Consider the following 20683-nt stretch of genomic DNA (forward strand, 5'->3'; position numbering starts at 1 on the left):
TTCATAGAATCATCACTCTTTATTCTGATACCTCTGTATAGAAATAAAAATAAATCATAATCAAGCTGGTAAACAGAAAATATGCTCCACACATTTTTGCAAAACAAGCTTTCAAGCAAAAGCTACAGAGTGTCGAAGCTGTAGACTACATTTGCACATATAAGGACTCGGTTAAACATATGCTAATGCAGGAGCTGGAGCTTTATCCATGCCGACTGTACACTCTTGATGCATAATGGCAGAACTGACAGCGTGCCAGAAGGATGATGATTTCCAACCTTCTGACTTTCCATCGGCTGTTCCTACAAAGTCATCTCCTTTGATTTACTCCCCCACCAAGAGGGAAACCACAGACTATTTCTGGGCCAAAAGAAATCATTGTAAGTGCAATTATTTTCCAAAAGCAATGCCTGCAGAAACACAGCAAGGAATTTACTTAGCATCAAAAGGTTTGATTTATCTTAACCACTGTTCTACATTTCTTCCATGACGACCAATAAATTAATTATTGAAAGCAAACTTGTCTTTTATGATAATCTAATCTTTAAGATAGTATCAAATAATTAGAAATAGACTGAGCATGCAACAAACCAACATGAAAAGAACCCTCAGAGAGACTACAACAGCTTCTTTGCTGAGAGGTTGTAGCTGGAATTTCTTAAAGGAGACCGATTATGCGTTTCATTTTTTTTCCCTTTCCTTCAGTGTGTTAAATGTTCTTCATGTAAAGCAAAGTTTAAAAGCCCAAACTCTGCACGAATTGGAGCGCTTTCTCTCACACTGCTCCTGAGGTACATGAAACACCTCGTCAGTAGTCCCGCCTTTTAAATCCTATGACTTTGTGACATCACATCACCATGTCACGCGTTTGCATAATTTAGGCCTATAATGACAGAAGACGTGACGCCAACTGCGAGCTGAAAACATGACAGAGCTGACCCGAGACACAGTGAGCTGTACTGGCTCAGGTGTGTCTGAGTTGACCAATCAGAGCAGACTGGATGTTTGTGGGGGGGCCTTAAAGTGACAGTAGCTTAACAAACTGTTTCAGATGAAGGGGGAATTTAAACTTTTAAAAAAAGGAGCATTTTTTGAGCCTTAAAGCATGTAAACTTATTCTACTTGTAACCCAAATTAATGTTATGAACCTGAAAATGGACATAATATGTCTCCTTTAATACGTGAAGTTGTTGTTGTTGTAACACTGACGTTACGAAGTCAGTGTTAACCCACAGGGGAACAGTCGTAGTGAAATAGTAAAGCCATGGTCATATATTTTAAATAATGGAAATAAGAGTTTCCATTTTGAATGATTTAGTTGCAAAATGATCAGATACTCAGCTCCTAAAGCCTCAGGTGCAGCTCTCCTGTTGAAACTACTGTTTCATAATGGCTTAGATTGAAGGAGTGACCACAGATCAAAAGGGCAATGTATTTAGTTTCTTTTTTTTTCCTACATTAATCATGTAAACAGTGAGAGATTTTATCTTTTCAGTTCCGATGTGTGATGGCTGTGTGCAAAATCCTTCAATCACTTCAACAATCCAACCCAAGAATTACACATGACATACATTTCAGATTGGTCCTTAAACCTTAAGCGAAAACGTAAGTACTTTAAAAAAAAAAATAACGACATAACATTCCAAGCAAATTGCATAAAAATATAGCAAACAGAGAATTGCACTTGCACTTAAGAGGTTCTAAAACATCATTTCCCTACACAAGCAGAAATAAAGCTCTATTAAATCTGTCAATTTGGCCCCATGGAGACGACGAGCTGCAGCCGAAGCGGGTCATGGCCTTTTTGCAATCCTAAGCCTCTGAGATCTAGCAGAGATACAAGCAGACCTACAACTTGTGAATCTCAAACGAGTGTGCAAATGATTCACTGAGATAGAAGCAAAAAAAAAAAAAACGGAATAAAACTGAATACTGTTAAGTCAAATGTGGCTTTCAGCAGTGAGCAGTACTAGTTCACTGAAGGCTAGCATAATGTGGCAAACCCTGTAACTATGCTACACATGCTCTATATTTTAAATGTTACAGACATCTGTAAGCTATGTTTAACTCAGTCATATATTTTATATGTCCCAGGTCGAAAAAAAATATCCCTTTTCTCCCTTTTAATTTACACAAATTGCACCCTGAGTTTAAGTTGTGTCCACAACAGTCCACTAGTTCATATCTTACATATTTCAAGCCCCATAAATACAATAATCAAACGACTATTGGATTGACCTCTATGTACAAAACGCTGCACTTATACACTAGAGTATAACATCCTACATATACAGTAAGACGGACGTAAGCAAACAGTACATTAAACCGATCAATCGCACTGTGAAGATTGCACATTTTTGAGAAGCGGACGCAGGAAAATTTCCCTACAGCAGCACAACTACACCTTTACACACCAGAGGCTCACACTTGAAGTCATGCTATAATATTTTTTTTTTTTACGGCATGTGCTGCTGTTGGAGGAACGAGACAGATGAGTGCGCTGTGGCAGTACAGAGTCCTCTCTTGTATATTATTGCAAAAGTTATGATATAATTCAATCTTTTAAGCTCTCAATAAAACGTTATCTGACATCCTTGAGATCCTTGAGATCCACCTCTGAAATCAATGTATGGCTTCCAGGCACAACAGCGCAGCTTGTCCTCACTCATTTATTCTGTGCCTGTAACAACTGAAAAGCTAGTGTTCCTCACTCACTACACGTTTACAGTAAGAGTAACACACCAAAGTCACAGGACACGTCAGCATTTTAACTACAGCAGTGACAGAGAAAATATATGAGGATATCCAGAAGGACCCTCAGTCACCTTGTCTACGTTATTTGTTACAGAGCTGTATTCTCAACATGTCACCAGAGACAGACGGAAGGACAAACTCTTCTGTCCCTGAATACAGAGACAGAACTAAATGTCCCTTATACAAAACAAAACTATAGTGTATGTGCTGCATGGCATATAGTGGAGGGATGTTAACTCAACTTAAAATCTGAAGCTTAATGAGCAAATTAATCTAATCAACGATGGTTGAAAATGCATAATCAGATTTGAGGAGCGACAGCCTACGTTACGTTAGAAACGAGGCTTCTTAAGATGAAAACGCACTGAAGCTGCAGGTCAATGATAAGAGAGTGAATGTGTGTCCTCCATTTCACTCTGACCGGCTGCCTCAACAAAACCCACTGCCCCATCCGAGAGGAGAAAGGAAATTCACGGTGACTTCAGGAGCAAAGTTTCAATTCACTTCATGTTTCCTTTCATTTATTCGCCTTTAGCTTCAGCTGGGCAACCTTAGCTTGTTCCAGTTTAGCGTGAACATCGACGGGCCGCTCGAAGAAGCTGACTAAAGCCGGCTCGTTGAGCAGAGAAGCCAGAACCTGCTCGAACGAGAACGACCACTCCGTCTCCGTGAGGTCGGGCCCTGCGTCCTGACTGTCGTGGGAGCCGGTGGTGGCGGAGCTCTCTGGGGTGGTGGGAGCTTCTTTGGGTGAAGACTCATCCTCCTCTTCCTCCTCCACAGCAGCAGCAGCAGCAGCAGGAATATCGGCAGTGCTGGCGGGCTTTGTCGATTCTGGGGGACTGCTTGGCTCCTGCAGCCTCCGTCCCACCTCCTCCATCCTCAGCAGAAGGCTGGTGACGTGAGCCACGGCTCGGTACAGAGACTCCTCCTCTGGATCGCCATGAAATGTGTTGTACAGGGTCTTGGAAAACTGGATGAACTGAGTCTGAGATTAAAAAGAACAAAAATCATATTACTGTGAAAATGTTGAGGTTAAATCCTTTTTTTTTTTTTGCTACTTCAGGAATTAAATATTCTTTTTGGCAAACATGGATTGAATTACCTGATCAATTCGAGGCAGGTCTTTAATGGTTTCCTCTTTCTTAAGTATTTCATTCTGCCATTGTTTCAGGTAGGCCTGCAGGTCCACTTTTCCTCTGCCTGTCAAGTTCACACACAAACACTCAGACGTTAACAGGTTTTTAATTATAACTCAACTGTTTTTGTAATAGATTTGGCTGACATCTTACCTCTCTCAGGGCTTTTTCTTATCACACCGTCCGCAGGAAGATCAAATGCTGGAATATGTATATAAGCAGCATGTGAACACACTGTGCAGAGAGACGCTTCAAAAACCACCAAATGCATGCAGGGACATCAGGCACAAGCACCAGGACACAATTGTGACAGAATTTAGACTGAAAAAAGGGTAAAGGGGAGTTTTAAAAAGGGATAGAAAGAGTAAAGCGGCTAACCAGTGAGTCTACTCAAGTGAGAAGAGTCTTCAGTCACTGGAATAAAGTGCTGGATTCTTTCTTCCTTTGTGTGCAAAGGACTACCTGTGAAAGCTGGAAGATACCGATTGTGAGTGAAGTCAGAGGGAAGAGGAGGAGAAATCAGCTTATTAGATTCAGTCTAATGCAATACAGTCTTCACAATCCTGCGACAGATTGTATCTCTGTGAATACGGATGCACGAAAGGGCTAATATAATGTGAAACACGATAATGGGAAATTTATATCATTATGTATTCATCTGATAATTAAATTACAGTCGATACACAGACGGCAATAACATGAAGCCAAACTGCACTCATTGACTTAACAAGAGCAACAGCTCCACTCTCCGATACAGTAGGTGGCGGTATGCACCTTTAAAGATGGTTTACAATCTGCCAACAGACACAAAGGAGAGGAAAAAGAAAGAAATAGAAGAAGAAGAAAGAAGTAAGAAGAAGAAGAAGTATGTCAAGTCTTTTGGTGTTGTGCGTTAATGGACAAACATTTTAAGAGAGAGAACTTTTCTTGGTTTCTGTTATAATACTGACATCAGTTACATTTAGTTTGATCAGAGATTTGGAACATTAAATCATCCATCTTTGCCTTTCTAACCCTCGCGTGTGCATAATCTACAGATTTTTAACTTCTTAAAATAAAATATGTGAATTATCAGTTAACATATTGGTATCGGCCATGAGAGGCAGGTGATTATCAGTATTTGGCTGATACTGTAGTTAGTGATATTGTATTGGGCTGTATTACATTTAAAGTGGTTTCTAATAATCTATTAACGTTAGTAGTGGTTTGTATTATTTCAATTTCTTACTCTATTATTATTTGTGATGTACTTGCATCCTCCAACCCCCCACCGACGACTGTGTCTGTATGTGTGCAGGCATGCGTGCAAGTTTTCACTGCTGCACTAAACAATTACCCTCACAAGCCATCAGCGTTATTATATTTGCCTGATAGCTTCTCGCTATGAGCAGCACAGCCGGAGGTTTGGTTACTCGTTTCAGTGCGTCTGTGTCATGAAATCTGTTGCTGAGAGTCATGATCCAAGCAGACTGAACCGTGCTGATCGTGGTGACCTTTGCAAAACATTATTTAGAATCTATTGGGCAGGTTTACTGAGAGAATCTGTGACCTTTCTCTCGTGCTAAAGATACGTCCGATTATCACCAATGTCACCAACTATCAGCTGAGAAACATGGAGACTAAATTTCAGCTTACACGCATGATACACTTCAGTGCAATATCAGGTCAGTATTAATCCGGATGTTAACATTTCTGCACAATCTGTAAAACTCAGAATAGGAAAAAAAACCTCAGTATGATCATCAAACAACGCTGATGTAGCTGTAAGTAAAAAGGTACAACAACGCATTGTGTCGTGTCCCTACAACCAGTTACGACACAGATGATGTCACCGTGAAGCTCCTCCACGCCACTGACTGAAGCTGCTGAGAGAGTACAGCTGCTGTTCTGTGTGTTTGGACTGAAAAAAAAAAAACCTGCAGTCTCTCAGCTCCAAATAGCACATGATTTCATTTCCTTGATAAGTGGAGTGTCTGGCCCAGTTCCAGCGTCAAGACTTTGATGTGGGCTCCCGCTCAGGGCTGTCCCGCTGTGATATCAGCACATGCTGGAGGATCCATGTTGTTTACCAAAAATCTCTCTGCAGACTTCGCTTGAAGGGGGAAAAGAAAAAAATATCAAAGATACCAAAATCCAGTGCTGAAAAAAAAAACCAAAAAAAAAACTGGAGTATGAACCGCCAGCCTGTGCATATAAATCTCACTGTCACTATAACAAAATTGCTGTCCCACAAATTAGACAGTCTGTGACAGTACCGTACAAGACCTGTCCTTGGTGCTGAAGCCAACCGCTCTCTCCACGAGACGTAAAACAAGCCTTTGCTGCTTGCTGATGTTCACTGACCTGGCACATCGCAAGCGGTGACTCAGTCCTCCTGCGCCGCTGAGCTGTCAGTTATAATTTGAACACTTCTTCCTCATCATGGATCGTCTTTATAGAGAAACTAGCCCACTGTTAAATGCCCTAACAGTCCCTGACACCCATCGTTGCCATGGCAAAGTTCTTTCACCAAACACGGACTATTCTTACCCCCCTGCCTTCAAGCGTGCACTGCCACATCATCTAGACAAGAGCCACACGATCAAGGACAGTTTCTTCCCCCGGGCGATGTGCTCACTCAACAGACGCTGAGTTATGGACTGGATTATCGAAATGACAACTCGTATGTTTTCAATCCCTGTAGACTTCAGACTGTCTGACCTTGTGTTTTACTTGTGGATGTCTGCTGCTGGTGCTGCGGTTTTATTGCGGTCATGAAACGGAGTCTGAAAGCATCCATGATCACTGCAGGTATGTTTTGAATGAAAGATACTCGAATACAAAGATGTTACAAAAGGGTCGTCACAACAGAAACAGCAACAGATCGGTGCAGGTTATTAAAACACAATTTGGAAATAGAAAGGTTAAAACATATATTATTTATCAGTATTGGTGCACATGTTGGCCAGTAGGTAACAAGAAATTGAAGCACAGTGAAGCCAAAGTGGAGATGCTTAGAGTACTTGACTAGTTGTCAACTATTAAATTCAATTCATCGTCAACTATTTTGATAATCGCTTAATCGATGAGAGAAATAATCTAAGAGAAAAGAAAGTCAAAATGTTCTGATCCCAGTTTTCCTAAATGTGTATTTTCTAGTTTCTTTAATTATCTGTGACAGTCGCCTAAATATCTTTGGGTTGTGGACAAAGAAGACGTTTACTTACATCATCTTGCCACCATTTTACAGACCAAACAAGAAAGGGATCAATTGTGAAAATAATTGTGAGGTTATATGTCAAACAATCTTTATTTTTAGATCATTTTGACATTGATTATTTCTATGATTTCTCATTTTTGCCTGTTTTTTAAAACGTATTTATTAATTGATTTTATTCTGTTTGTTTACGTGAAGTACATGGATGTTTCTGGAAGTTTCCTTTCCCTGTAATTGTGGAAATCATGTCTATATATTGTTTTATTGTTTTTCTTTTAGTAAAATGCATGTAAAAAATGGATAAAAACAATTTAGAAACAATGTCACTATTACATAGTTTGTCAACCAAAGAGCACTGACGGGTTTATTTTTCAGCCCTTTTTTTAATGTTGGCTTATGTCACATATTAATTTTATTGTATGAATTAAAATCTGAATGTTGCTGATGTTCGCTGCATGACTTATCGATCACTCACCTGGTGGCAGGTGCAGCTTGAAGAGAAATTTCAGCTTATTTGTGAAGGATCCGTTGTACAAAGTATCTGCGGGAGAAGCAGTTTGACGTTACGGCAGTTCGGCTGCTGAGGCTGACGGCTGCGTTAGCGGCGCAGAGAACGAGTGAACTCACCGAGGGCGCAGCAGAACTCTTTAAAGTTGACGAGGCCGTCCTGGTTCTCGTCTATCAGGCGGAAGATCCAGAGGGAGAGGGGGCTCTTGGTGGAGCAGAAAGCCCAGGGCTCCAGCAGGGAGAAGAGCACGCTAAACTGCTGGAAACCCAACTGGTACTGCTCCAAATAGGCCAGGCTGGGGTCATGATGGAGCAGAGCCGGGCTCTTCATTGTCCAGTAGCAGCTGCGGAAATGTTGCCTCTGAAAATAGAAAACAAAGGGTAAAACATGACATTTCTGTTTTTCATTTGTGTGCTATTCTTCTTATTCTTATCATCATTTTCATGACTGTGACTCACTTTGAACAAGTTGTAAAGCTCATCAAGCTGTGCGGCAGTAAATCTGACTTCTTGGGACACCACCCGGATCTGAAAATAGGTTTAAAATTCACCCTTAATAATACGGAAACAACAGCACTGACATTAACTACTGTGAGCTCAATGGTCACTTACGACATTTTGCTTGGTCGTATCCTCCAGTGTCTGGATCACGTACAGTTTGTTTCTCTTCCGTGAACTCTCGACTTCCTCTGAACGTATATTTCCATATTTCTGAAACAAAGAGCAGTTAAATAAACCCGATGCCAAAATCATTGAATAAAAACTTGGGAGGAATCTTGCAGTACCTCGTAGGCCTCGCGGATCAGCTCGCTGATGTCCACCTTGAGGTGGGATGTTTTATCGTTATTTCCCACTGAGGCTTGCTGCACTGTTGGAGGCAACGGGCTGTCTTTGTTTGTTACGCTATCAAAGAATCTGAAACAACACCAGCAGAGAAAGATAATCATTTACACAACATTAGTGTATGGAATAAATCAGCCCTGCTTAGTTTGTATTCACACAGACTTGTTGAGGATGGTGACGGCCTCGGCGTCATCGTGGCAGCTGATCAGAGCCTCCATGTTGTAGTCCAGCACCGCCAGGCCGAGCTGCAGGATGGCTTTTATGCCATCGTAGAAGAAACAGTCCACCACGTTCACGGCGCTTTCTATGGGCAGGACACTGATGAAGAGCGTGAGAAACCAGGACAAAGACACGGACGAGAAGAAACTCAGGTCCGTCATGTGCTCCACCAGCTGCGGAAGGTTTTCCCGAATCAGGTCCTCGAACACCGCCTGGTCGACCAAAGCGCCTGAAGAAAGATCGGCAACGTTTCATAGTGTAAATTCTTGAGATTTTTCACATTTGATGAGCGGCAGAAATAGGGTGAGAATGACATCCTTTGCAGCAGCTCTTACCAATAATCCGGCGGTTAAAGTAATCTGGCAGCATCCTCTCGCAGACGGCTACTAAGAGCCAGAAAGCCTCCTCTTCTTTTGCATAGAGCAGGAGGACTGAGGTGAGGATGTTCATGGCCTGAACAGGAGAATTAAGGAAACAGACCTCTCTTAGGTTTACTGAAGAGAGGAGTATAACAGACTGTGTCAATGTCTCAGCATTTTTCAGAGCATCAGCGCCTTTTTCATTAAGGTTTCAATGGTTTCAGATCACTTGTGGCCTTTTTTTTTTTTTTTTTGAGCTCCAGGGCCATTTCTACTTGGCCTTCTTCAAAAAATCAGCTCTGCTTTTCAGAGCTGCTGCATCACTCAGTGTATTGAAATGAACAATCACAGTGAAGTGGTATAAAACCATAAGGGTTACAAGTTGAAGTCTGCACTTCTAGGATAGTCTTTCATTGATTACTGTAGAAATGAGGAGACGAAGAGTGATCATGAGGCATTGACACAGTGGTGGTAGCTGCTGGAGAGAGCAGAGACAGTGTTGTGTCTTGTTACAGCTGAGTTCATGCACATTACGCCGGAAGAATTTGCTGTCAGCTTTTAAGTCACAGGCGCATCAGATGCGTCTCATTTTTCTCCCGTCCACGGTTTCTACAACTACTGTAAATATAGCAGACACAGAGTCAGCCAAGCTCCAAATGAGTGCCTAATTTCTGTTTTGCGAGTAAATCTCATAAGGCTCTCTGCCAAACTGACAGTTTGTGCTGAAAGCCTTGCTTTGGTGTCGTTTATCTCCGTAGATTTGTCTTTGCTTCTCTTCCCTGCATTCTGTCTGCAATATTATTATTATTAATTATTATTAACTCGTACATTACTCTTAAATCATGATTTTACCGTTTAAGTTGTTGAAATACTATTTTGTATGGATCAATCTGATGCCTTTCTCCACCATTAACTGGCTGATGGTCTGGATTCAGTCCAAACTGACACCTTTACAATGTCTTTTCTGTCCATGCAATGGTTGAAATCTCAAGGTTATTCCAAATAAATTAAAATTCTCTAAACAAGTAAAAGGAAAAGCAGCAGATGATCACATTTGAGGGTCTGGAGCCATAAAGTGTTTTACATTAACAACATAACTCGAATGAAAATAAAAATAGCTGCCAGTTCACTTACTGCCAATCGACTAATTGAATAATCAGCAATTAGTTGAAAACAAAACCTAATTTTTAAAAAAATAAATTGCTCATGTGTCCTGTAGGTCAACATCTTAATTTAAAAACTAAAGGTGTCAGATGTAAGCGCAATATTTTCCACTAGTCAAGCAGAAGCACGACATGGCATGAAAAGAAAACACTGATAAAGTACAAGTATCTCAAACTTGCACTTATGTACACTACTTGATTAAATGCATATAGTTTCTTTTAATGAAAGCCCCTGCCTTTAAGAGCATACTTTTTTTGCCTGTTTAAACAATCCTGAAAAAGTCAAAGTACCTGGCAGTATCCAATTTTGGGGTTCCTGTATGCATAGGCAGTGAGGACTCTGCGTAGAGCTGAGATTCCTGTGTCGCTCTGAAAGGCCGGGTGCTCTGGCAGAGAGCGATGCAAGTCTCTCTCTATTTCATCTGTGGCCAAAGTGCTCGTGCCCAGAGACTGTTCCACCAGCTCGGTGTAATAGCCGGGGTGAGTGGCCATGTCGTTCACGGCTCCTGCAGAGTCAGAACCACAGTCAGTCCAGAAACACATGCTGCACAGATCCCCGCACCAGCCATGTTTTACTTAATTATTCATATTGAGTGTGTACTTAGCACTAGGCTTTGTCAACAGGGTGCAGACACCGCAGATCAATTACTGCACATAGCAGAGCGTCTCTGCTGTATAAATACCTGAAAACAGCATCCACAGCTCTCCTCTCAAGGCCTCGGGAACACCGCGAACAATCAAGTCTCGTGTCTTCCTGGTGAAGAACATACTCGTGCCGCGTCCGTACTCCGAGAAATGGATGTTCCACGACTGCTCCTTCATCTTTTCTTTAAGCTGTCACACACACAGACAGCACACGTCACGGTGTTATTGTTCATGCTCCACTATGCTGTCAAAACTGGTTGTATTTCTGAACAGATGTACACTCCATTTTGTTTCACGTCCACCCCTGAATTGATTAAACACCCACAAGCACGGCCCCCATCCGGCAGGTTTATTGCTTCAATGTCAGTCACTCAGAATCTCTAAGTGAACGTGGCGCTGGTTTGAATAAAAACTTTACCATTTTGGGGTCAAGGTTTTCGACATCCTGGGGGTGGAAAACAGTCATGAGAGCCTCGGTGCTCACAGCCTTGCTGCTGTCTTTCTGTCCCACCATCAGCGTCACGTCCTCGGGGTTGTCCTCGAAGTGGTTGATGAGTGACTGGCACTCGCCTCTGATTGCCTTCGTGATAAAGACATATCATTTGTCAATGTCAGAAAGCTCTTTGAACTGCAGAATAAGCAGCAAAATGAAGGTACAGAATAGAGTTAAAAGTAAAGCGTATTAAAATCTGTATGGTCATGATTCTAAAAAGGTTCACTTTTACATACAATACTCCAAAGCTGTTTAATTATACTCTGTTGATTAAAATCACCTGGTTTAAAAATGTTAATATATTGTGAACTGACGGAGATACCACTCCCTCTAACCCTGACATATCTCTCGAGATTTCAAGATCTAGTGGTAAGTGACACATTTCTATGAGTAGCACATATCAACAAAACACTGCCAGGAGGAAAGCTGAAAATGTGACTTTTGGGATTTATCAGTAAAAGTTATTCAGTCTCTGTTTTCCTCCCTGCTGACTGCTGACTGGAGGGGAAATGCAGTTTACTTCATGAACGTACAGAGATGAGGAGGGGGAATAACAGAGGGATATAAACCGGATTCTTTATGGTAACTTTGAAGGACACAAAACAAGAGCTAAGACGTTACCTCTGATGAAGCAGAGTGCTGAGGGCTGGCGCTGATCCCACACCTGCTCCGGATCGTGTTAGCGAGCCGCTGGTAGTCGCGCACCTCAGAGAAACGCAGCGCCCTCTTGCCACGCACGCACACCGTCAAAGCCCTGCTGCTGGAGTCCGGTTTCTCCACATTCACAACCTGGAGGAACATCAGCAGACCAGACAGTCACTGTCGCCACTGCTCTTCATCAGTATGCAGAAAGCTTTTCAAGAGTCTTGTTTTTTTTTGGTTTTTTTTTTGGCAGTGTTTTCAAGAACAAAGTAACGTCGCCTTTTGTTTCACATTACCTCTCGCATTGGAATGATGACATGGCACTGGCTTCCGTCCTGGCTGGCGAAACACAGGTAGTTCTCAGACAGGCAGATCTTGCCAAGAGTGTTGTAGTGGCTGAAGGGCACCCACAGGAAGCTCTCGTGCACCTCTAACAGGTTTTCCTCTTTGGGAAGCCTGAAAAACGTCCGGAACTGGTCGCTCTTTGCGTGAGCCTCTAGGCCTCTGCGGGGGGGAAGTGAAGAAGAAAGTTATGAGTGGGAACATCACGTTTAAGTTCTCTAAGGACATCCTCCAATCTCACATGCACAACAGACTCTGTGCTCCTGACTGTCACCCTCCATATCATTGTTATAGGCACTGAAATATTTAATTTAGATCATTACAAATCTATATTATATCATATTATTACATATACTGTATATCATATATAAAAGACAGGTAGATATTTCACTCTGTGTCTGTTTCTAAATTCTTGTTAGGCATGTCACAATAACTGCTTTTATTGGACTTATTGTCACTAATATAACAGCATACAAATGCAAGAACACCACTTCAGAAAGCAACGCACTTTGATCGGGAATATAAATGTTATAAATATAAATATATAAATATGGAAAGAAATCAGAAAGTTTGTTTATAGAATTGTTATTCTAAGCAAAGAGAGGATTTCCCAGTGTCAAATCAAGATCAATACATCGAGCTTAGTTCCCTGAGAGTTAGGAAAGCAACTTCAACACACACAGAATTTGCTCAATAAACAACACAAGACTCCAATCAGCAAAGTACTGTCAGAACAAGGCTGGCTCAGAGGACGGGGAGCAGTTTCAAAACCACTTCCCAGGAGAGGAAACAAGGCCAAACGCTTGAGGTGGGCTTAGAAATACAAGAATTTCCAAGTGGATGGCAGGAAAATATAAAAAAAAAGTCCTATTTACTGATTAATCCAAGTCTTGGAGAGTTATGGCCGTAACAGAAGGGTGTATGTGAGGAGGTGAAGATTTATGGGGGCACTTGAACACCGAGAAAGCCAAGAATTCACAAGTAGCTTTGTGGAACACTGTCCAATCACACTGGCATAACATGAGTCACTGGTTTTTGCACAAAATTCATGCCAGTTGGAGTTCAAGCAGTCATTAAAACAAAAGGGGGACATATCAACTGCTAAGATATTCTGAATTCATGGACAATTTTCAAAGATTTAACTCTTCACAACTGTTATACTAATATCATTTAAATAGTATTAGATTAAAAACATGTGTAGAACAGAAGCATCCTGACAAGTGCTCTCAGACCTTTGGAGCTCACTGAATATCTCACCGAAATAGCAAGTAAGCAACCACAGCACGTTGATTTTAAAATACTTGGCACTGGTATCGTCATGGGTGACCAACCTGCCACACCAGGCAGGTCAAAACAAACACAAACACTATGTGTCTGCAGTCAGACTGTGTGTTTCCTCTGGTACTTCAAGCTGGCAGCCGGCACTAACGGGATCATGGAAAGCTGTGCAGTGAAGCAGACAGACAGTACCTCTTGGTGATTTGCAGGGGGTCGGAGAGCGCCGGCTCTCTCTGGAAGGCCTCTTTATCAAAAAGGCGCTTGATGGAGTAGTCGGCCAGCTGCTCCATGATGACAAAGGTCTCGTTAAGGTGCAGCAGCATGGAGAAGTAGTGATCCTCCCCGTGAGCCAGGACGTGGATGCTCTCGGTCAGGAGAACGTTGGAGGTTTTCTCCAGCCTCCAGACCTCGTCCCAGGAGATGACCAGTTTTACTGCAGATTCATCACAATGATACGAAAATAAAACTCGAGGATCATGAGTGAATCTGTGTTGTGAGTCTGTTTTCTATTTGTCCCATTCTTATTAATTCAAGTATATGAAATGCAGCACGGTATCAACAACACTAAAATAAAGAACTGCTCATACCAAGAAAATGTTCACAGCATCATTGTGAAAATTCTTCAAATGTCAGAGTTATCCATTATCCACGCTGCTTGTCAAGTTTGCCTCCACTATGTGGTCCACTACAGCACAATGGATTTTTTTTTTTTTTTTTTTTATAATTATGAAAGCTGTCATTAGCTGGAGCTACTTTCTTATGCAAAAATGTTCAAAGAAAGTTCCTTTCACACCATAAAAGCTAACTACAGCTGCTAGGATGTTAGGAGCTGTTACAGTCTTTGTTACCACCAATCAACGTTGAATGAAGAGGAATGGCTTACCCTCAGATCCCAGCAGGTATGAATAGAAGCACAAGAAGTTCGTGCTGAGGTAGAGCCAGCCCTGGCAGGGCACTTTGCCTTTCCAGTAGCTACATGAGTAATACGTGACCAGTTTTTCCTCCGGAGGCAGCTCAAACCACTTCTCAAACCTCAAAAGTGCTTCTCGGAACTTCTCGGGATCTTCCTCCAGCACCAGGGACGTCTTCCCTTCCTCAGCGATAAGACCCTGACAAGATCAGAAAGACTCCCATATAATATTTGGTAGTTTACAATTACAGTCTAGCTGAGAGATCCCCAGGAAAAAAAGAAGGACTTTTATAAGTTCTTACTCTAATCTTGCCCTGTACGAAGCTGGTGATATCTTCACTGGAGTCGAAAACAGAAAGCGTCCTCATGATGTTCTGCTGCAGCCAATCCCAGTGCTGAACGATTTCCTCTTTGGTGACACCTTGTACAACATCAACAGTGGAAAGAAATCTCATGTCAGATGTCATGTTTGGATTACTTTTCTTGTCTGTAAAAAAAGACTTTTCATGGCTGAAAGTGCAGAAGCTGAGAAAAGCCGTGGATGCAGTTAGTAAGACCACAAGTTAATGATTTTTTCATGTTCTAATGTAAGTATATATCAAATCACCAGGGAAAATGTTCCCACAGCAAAGGTTCAGGGAAAGTTAACATAAGTTAATACTGTTTACTGCCCCACAGAGCAGAGTCCATATGTCATGGGTATGAAATTGTTTTCTCGTGGGCAATTATCTCATTATCCTCCGAAATCTGCCTTCTGTGTTTTTAACCTAAATTAACCCTGCTGAGAAAATTACCTTCATTATCAAGAGACAACAAAATAATTAACTTTGTCATCTTGAGAATCACTAAAGAAACTGATCACAAGGATGGAGGTTCTTGGCTCGTCCACATTAAAGAAAAAAAGGCAGGAAAAATATTCTCTTTACAGTAAAATCTTTAAATTCAGCACAATAACACAGACTGTTTTCATGCAATTACAAGATTCTACCTCAAATGCAATATACTGTACCAACGTAATTATTTGATTCAATGTTTGTCAGAAAGAGAGGAAACACTCTGTGACATACCGCATGCTATCGACCAATATACTTGTGAGTCTGGTGTGTGGTGCAGGATGCGGAAGGGAGCAACTTTGGATGTTGAGTCCAACACAGTGTCCAGAGTTCCCACCAGGAGGCCTGTAACACACAGCACATAGATATTCTCAAAACCAAAACTGTTACATGGGACTTTCAGCCATTTGAGGCCTGTGGAAATCTGTAAAACACATAGATTTATAAAAAAAAAACTTGAAGAAACAAAGAACAAAAATAAATAACTACCCTCAGTGATTTCACTTTGTGACTAAGTTGCATTGTGGGTAAAAGTGGAGCCACTGGTCTAGCGTCGCACACTTATAACACTTTCGGGACTCATCACACTTTCAAAACAAACGATCAAGATCGATACAGCAGAGCCACAGATATCATAGTTAATTCCACGCATTCCTCTTCCTTCTCTAAACATGGCACCTACATTACCCACAATGCAACTCAGCCATTGAGTGTCATCGCTGGAGGCAATTGAAACCACAAAAGGTTTTATACTCTTCACATATGTTACTCCCTGTGACCTTTATACACACTTTAATGTGCAAAATTGATGGAGTTGCCCTTTAACAGTTTCTCCTCCTTTTATACTTACACAGGCCAGACAGCACACAAATAGATTTTTAATTTCTGTTTATATAAAAGAACCTAGATTTACTTAATGGAGATTAGTTTTTAAATTGTGCGACAGAGCTCTGCTTAACTTTAGCATCAGACAGACTAAAGCAAATTCAGCTGGGGTCTAATAGTTGTAGGTGTATTAAATCTATTTCTATCAATCTTTTATTTACACTCGTCCTGACAGTCTAGAAATTAAAGATCCCTCTGCTCCGCGTCCGAGCCGCACAACTAAAATTAGCAGAATCTGTTACCTTTACGACTTCTCTCTGACATGCCCTCCATGAATAATTAACAAGGTCGCAGTGAACCACACTCATGCACTGCATCAGCATTAAACAGGGCTGCCCCTCTGATCATGGATCAGCTCTCCACATGTTCTCCTGGTGGAGCTGCTGAGCAGTTAAAAAGGGCTGAAAGGATCAAACACAGTTCACATAATTTATGCTCTCATCAGTGAAGCACAACATCACAGTCGAGGACAGTCTCGAAAACATACAATAGACAGGAGACAAAAGGCTCTTCTTGTGCTGGAGCGGGCTTCAAGTGCAGCCTGCTGTGTGCAATCAGGTAGTATTTAACCTCCACTGTCATTAAAGCACCCAGACAGGATATCAGAGCTTTTGTCTTCAGCCAGAACACCATTCATTATCATTAATTATCTATCAATTACCTTACGGCTGTCACACTGTGGCTGGCAGGTGGTTAGAAACTGTGGGTTACAATCATTGGTGGTATTGCGAGCACTTCTTTTATACTTTTCAAAGAGCCACAAGAGCAGAGAGTGTCTCTCAGTTAGGATTACACAACAGGTTATGTCAAAATCAGAAACTCACTAGCAGACTGTTGGGTCTGCGGACATGGGAGTGTACTTGATGACTTGTTAAGTAACAGAGGCAGAACAGATTTAAATTGCAATATGTGCCGTTAGCCCAGTTAGCCCAGTTAGCCGTGCATCTAGTGATCCAGACTGGGAGCTTGGAGTACCACAGCCGTGATGTTGTTTACGCTGCAAGCACAGTGTTGGGCAGTCTGGTTAGCATGCTGACTTCAGTATTTAATATAGACATCGTAACATGAAAACGGTTCTTTCTTCACATTCTGTTGATCATTTCAGACATTTTTAATTTGTTTTAACTAAAATTCTTACATATAAACACCTTCAACAATACACTCAGTCATCTAAAATGACATCAGGGAAATTAAGTAGAAAACTTCACTGACAATTGGATCATCTAAATATCCCAAACCATCTTTTTCTGCATCACAAACTCTAAATAAAATAAAGATTTCATATCAAACACTATATATACAGCGATAAATACACAGTATGTGTAATAGGGCAATATCAGCTGATAATATTGACCAACCGATCTGTCTGTCTGGCTCTAAATGTGAGGATATAAAATGCTGTTATCCCAGCTAAACAAAAAGCTCTGATTAACTTCTTTTCTCCAATGTTTTTGCCCTTTTCCACTTTATATAATTGTAAATTCAATAACTTTGGAGTTCTGGACTGTTGTTAATAATTGACAGTATAATCAATACAGGAAAACCATTAGCTGCATCCTCAAGCCTGTAAAAAAAAAAGAAAAAAAAGAAAAACAACTCTAGGGGGTTTTCTCTCTCAACGCTAAAAAAAAAAATGTTACATCTCAACTGTAGCTGAGCTTAATATAACCTAAATTACAGGGTGACAACTCAGCTGAGCATCAATGTCACCACAGTGGGCTGAGAGGGGTGACTGTCCAGGGAGCAGGCAGTCCCTGACATTGCAGTGACATTAATAAATCCAAAGGTTTTTCTCTCATATTCTCAGCCTCGGGGAGAAAAGTGGTGCAAATACCCAGAAACTGACAAGAGCTGTCCTCCAAAATGCACGAATTTTAGTCTGGTGATGTGACTGGAGTCCAAATCTGACACACAACTGTGGCACAAAGTTGTATAAAGCACATGCACACACCGTGTGTATGTAACCCAACCACAGGGGACATTGAATGCACCATGAAGTGGACACACTTCTCCTGCACGTAGCCTCGTTTTTTTTGGTTTTTTTTTCCCAACTCTTTACCGACACAAATAAGCCAAAACACTCCCGTGCAGACTGGCGTGTGAGAAAGCAGCTGTTCGCCTCCCAGCAGGCTCACTGATGTTGACACTCGGTTTAAACCTGTTGCTATGAGGGCATTTTACTGTAGACGAGCAGGCTACACAGCAGCACCCGCCCTGCAACACGGGCAGGCAGGCAGGCAAGCAGACAAGACAGCTACGTTAGCGACGCAAACGTGGAAAAAAAAGAGTTAAACCCGCAAAAAACTTGTTTATTTCAATGTGGTTTGGTGGTTTCGATGTCCTCCACATGCGGGGAGGAGGTGATATCATAGCCGCTAACGTTACCTGTCAGCCCGCCTCCACCTTCTCCGTACCCTCGTCTCCTTTGCAGTACGAAATACTCGTTATCCTTCTCGGTGACCCACAATTTGAACGCGTTTTTCAGCAGGATCTCTTCCGGTTTGAGCCACATGTTTGTCAAATGTCACGGAGTTATCCGCCAAAGCCACCTGACATGTCACGGTTATCTTGCAACGTAGCCCGACATCAAACCCGTGGACATTTGTTTGTGTCCGGATCCCTCCCTTCCCACGTCGACAAGAATCGCTTCCAGAGCTGCAAGGCATCATGGGAGTTGTAGTTGGGCTTTTTTTGGTGACAAGAAGGCGGGGCCCCGGAGATTCATACTGTGGGATCAGCTGTTTTCATGAATGAAAAAAGAAAAAAAAATGCCACTGAATAAATGGTTTATTTATTAATTTCTCATGTTTAATTCACCAGCAACATCGTTTTTTTTAATCCGAGCTCCAATCTTTAAATATGTCAGTAGACAAAACGCAAATATGTTTTGTGATAAAGTTAAAGATGCATTATGTAATTTTAGTCAGAGGACAAAGATCTTCATTGATTTTATGCCTAATCAAACTAAATAAACCTCTCTTTGTTGCCATTACTGAATAAACAAACTTACCTTGAAGGAAAAATGCCGTACTGATTTTCTTTGTTTATATGTGGCGGACCCTGCCACCTTTCTAGCTTCAAATGGTGTTTCTGGTTTACTTTATTCTCCAGAATTAAATAGAACATTATAATAAAATGAGTTTACAGTGAATGGTGTAATATCCATGAAACAAATTAGGTATGATTAAATGACATATAATACATACTGACATACAGAGCAGTGCTAATATTGAGGACAAGAACAAAATGCAATGCTAAAAACATTTTTAAAGGATTTTAAAAACTCAGAAATGTATTTTTTCGATTTTTTAATTCCACTAAAACACATGTTGAAAGCATTATTTCGGTTTCAGCTTTTCTGTTTACATTCTTGTCTGAGTTCTTGGTTTTGTTATCATCTTTCCTCCTTTTTCCAGTCATAAAAACACTAATCATGTACATTTCTTTTCAGTCTTGAAGCTTTGACACATTGCCCGACAATTAAAGTCTTCATACTGTTATTGTCAAATAAATGCATTCAATGATTTATACTTTGGGATCTCACAAACCGAATATGTTTATTATCAAAGAGCTAACATGGCATACTGTTCTATCTACACTGTAGCAGAAATTCTAATAAGCTGAATCTCCATAGCACTACTGTGAATATTGATTAATCAATTCTGTTTTTTTTAAGGACCCAATGCACCTCCCGTCTGGAAACTTACTTTGTGAAATACCCAGTGGGTCCTACATGCAATGCGAACACTAACCTTGTAAACATCATTAGGTCTTGGTGCAGACTTCTAAAAAACATTTCTGCTCAGTGACACAATAATAATTTATGTAACATTTGATGAAAAACAAGACTCTGCTGCCACCTTTCACAGCTGTCTGTTTTATTTTAACCAGTGATGCTGAGGAAACAGCAAGGAAGGTTTCTACAGATGTAACCTGACCTACAAATGTGAATTGTAAAACTGTACAGAACACAGGGAGCTCTTGGCTGTGCCTCATGACTTATGACACATCTATTGTTGGTAAAACTAAACAGTTAGATGTCCGTTGCTTCACTGGAGGAAATGAGAGTAGCATGATGGCATGATTCGTTAGGAAGTTGGAATTTAAAAAAATGAAGGGATGTCAGCGTTATGAATAACTGCAAATCCTGTTTAACAAAAGTGTGTGGACACCTAAAAATGACACCTGTATGTGACTGCTGATACCTACATTCAAAACCTCAGGCAATAATAGTCTCCACCCTCCTAGAGAGGCTCCACTAAAGAATTTGGAACAGTAATATGCTCTCATTCAGCCACAGGAACAATTATGGTCCGCTGCTGATGTTGAATGATAAGATCTGACTCTTAGTCTGTGTTTAACTTCATACCGAAGGTCTTGAGGGGGGTTGAGTTCGCTCCTCTGAGCGGGCTGGACAATTAAACCCTCAGAAAAATCAGAAACCTCTTCCTCTCTGGACCTGCTGTAACAGGAAAGGG

General features: G+C 41.2%; 1 protein-coding gene across 3 annotated transcripts; it reads right to left on the minus strand.

Moving 5' to 3' along the window:
• tbc1d8b (TBC1 domain family member 8B) lies at positions 1 to 18717 on the minus strand. 3 transcript variants are annotated; one of them, XM_037119589.1, is made up of 21 exons: positions 18591 to 18717; positions 15555 to 15665; positions 14790 to 14908; positions 14461 to 14686; positions 13770 to 14010; positions 12254 to 12461; positions 11937 to 12104; positions 11241 to 11402; positions 10861 to 11011; positions 10469 to 10683; positions 8991 to 9108; positions 8599 to 8884; positions 8379 to 8508; positions 8206 to 8304; positions 8053 to 8121; positions 7714 to 7954; positions 7562 to 7627; positions 4269 to 4361; positions 4044 to 4091; positions 3857 to 3954; positions 1 to 3739 (listed from the first exon to the last, which is right to left on the minus strand). In XM_037119589.1, exons 1-21 carry the CDS (start codon positions 18715 to 18717, stop codon positions 3272 to 3274), a joined length of 3444 nt encoding a protein of 1147 aa, XP_036975484.1. In that variant the 3' UTR covers positions 1 to 3271. The 3 variants fall into 3 exon arrangements, with proteins under 3 accessions (XP_036975484.1, XP_036975485.1, XP_036975487.1); XM_037119590.1 differs by lacking the exon at positions 4269 to 4361; XM_037119592.1 differs by lacking the exons at positions 1 to 3739; positions 3857 to 3954; positions 4044 to 4091 and having other exon boundaries at positions 4295 to 5982.
• Between the last annotated feature and the right edge of the window lie 1966 nt (positions 18718 to 20683).

Source organism: Acanthopagrus latus, chromosome 13 (assembly GCF_904848185.1).
Source record: "Acanthopagrus latus isolate v.2019 chromosome 13, fAcaLat1.1, whole genome shotgun sequence".
Lineage (NCBI taxonomy): Eukaryota > Metazoa > Chordata > Actinopteri > Spariformes > Sparidae > Acanthopagrus > Acanthopagrus latus.

Excerpts from the sequence above, each read along its gene's own strand:
- tbc1d8b (XM_037119589.1), bottom strand. The coding sequence starts at position 18,717 with ATGTGGCTCAAACCGGAAGAGATCCTGCTGAAAAACGCGTTCAAATTG. Across the intron at positions 11,403-11,936 it reads AGCACTCTGCTTCATCAGAG|GCAATCAGAGGCGAGTGCCA; the intron begins GTAACGTCTTAG and ends TTTATCACGAAG. Across the intron at positions 7,628-7,713 it reads AGAGTTCTGCTGCGCCCTCG|ATACTTTGTACAACGGATCC; the intron begins GTGAGTTCACTC and ends CTTCTCCCGCAG.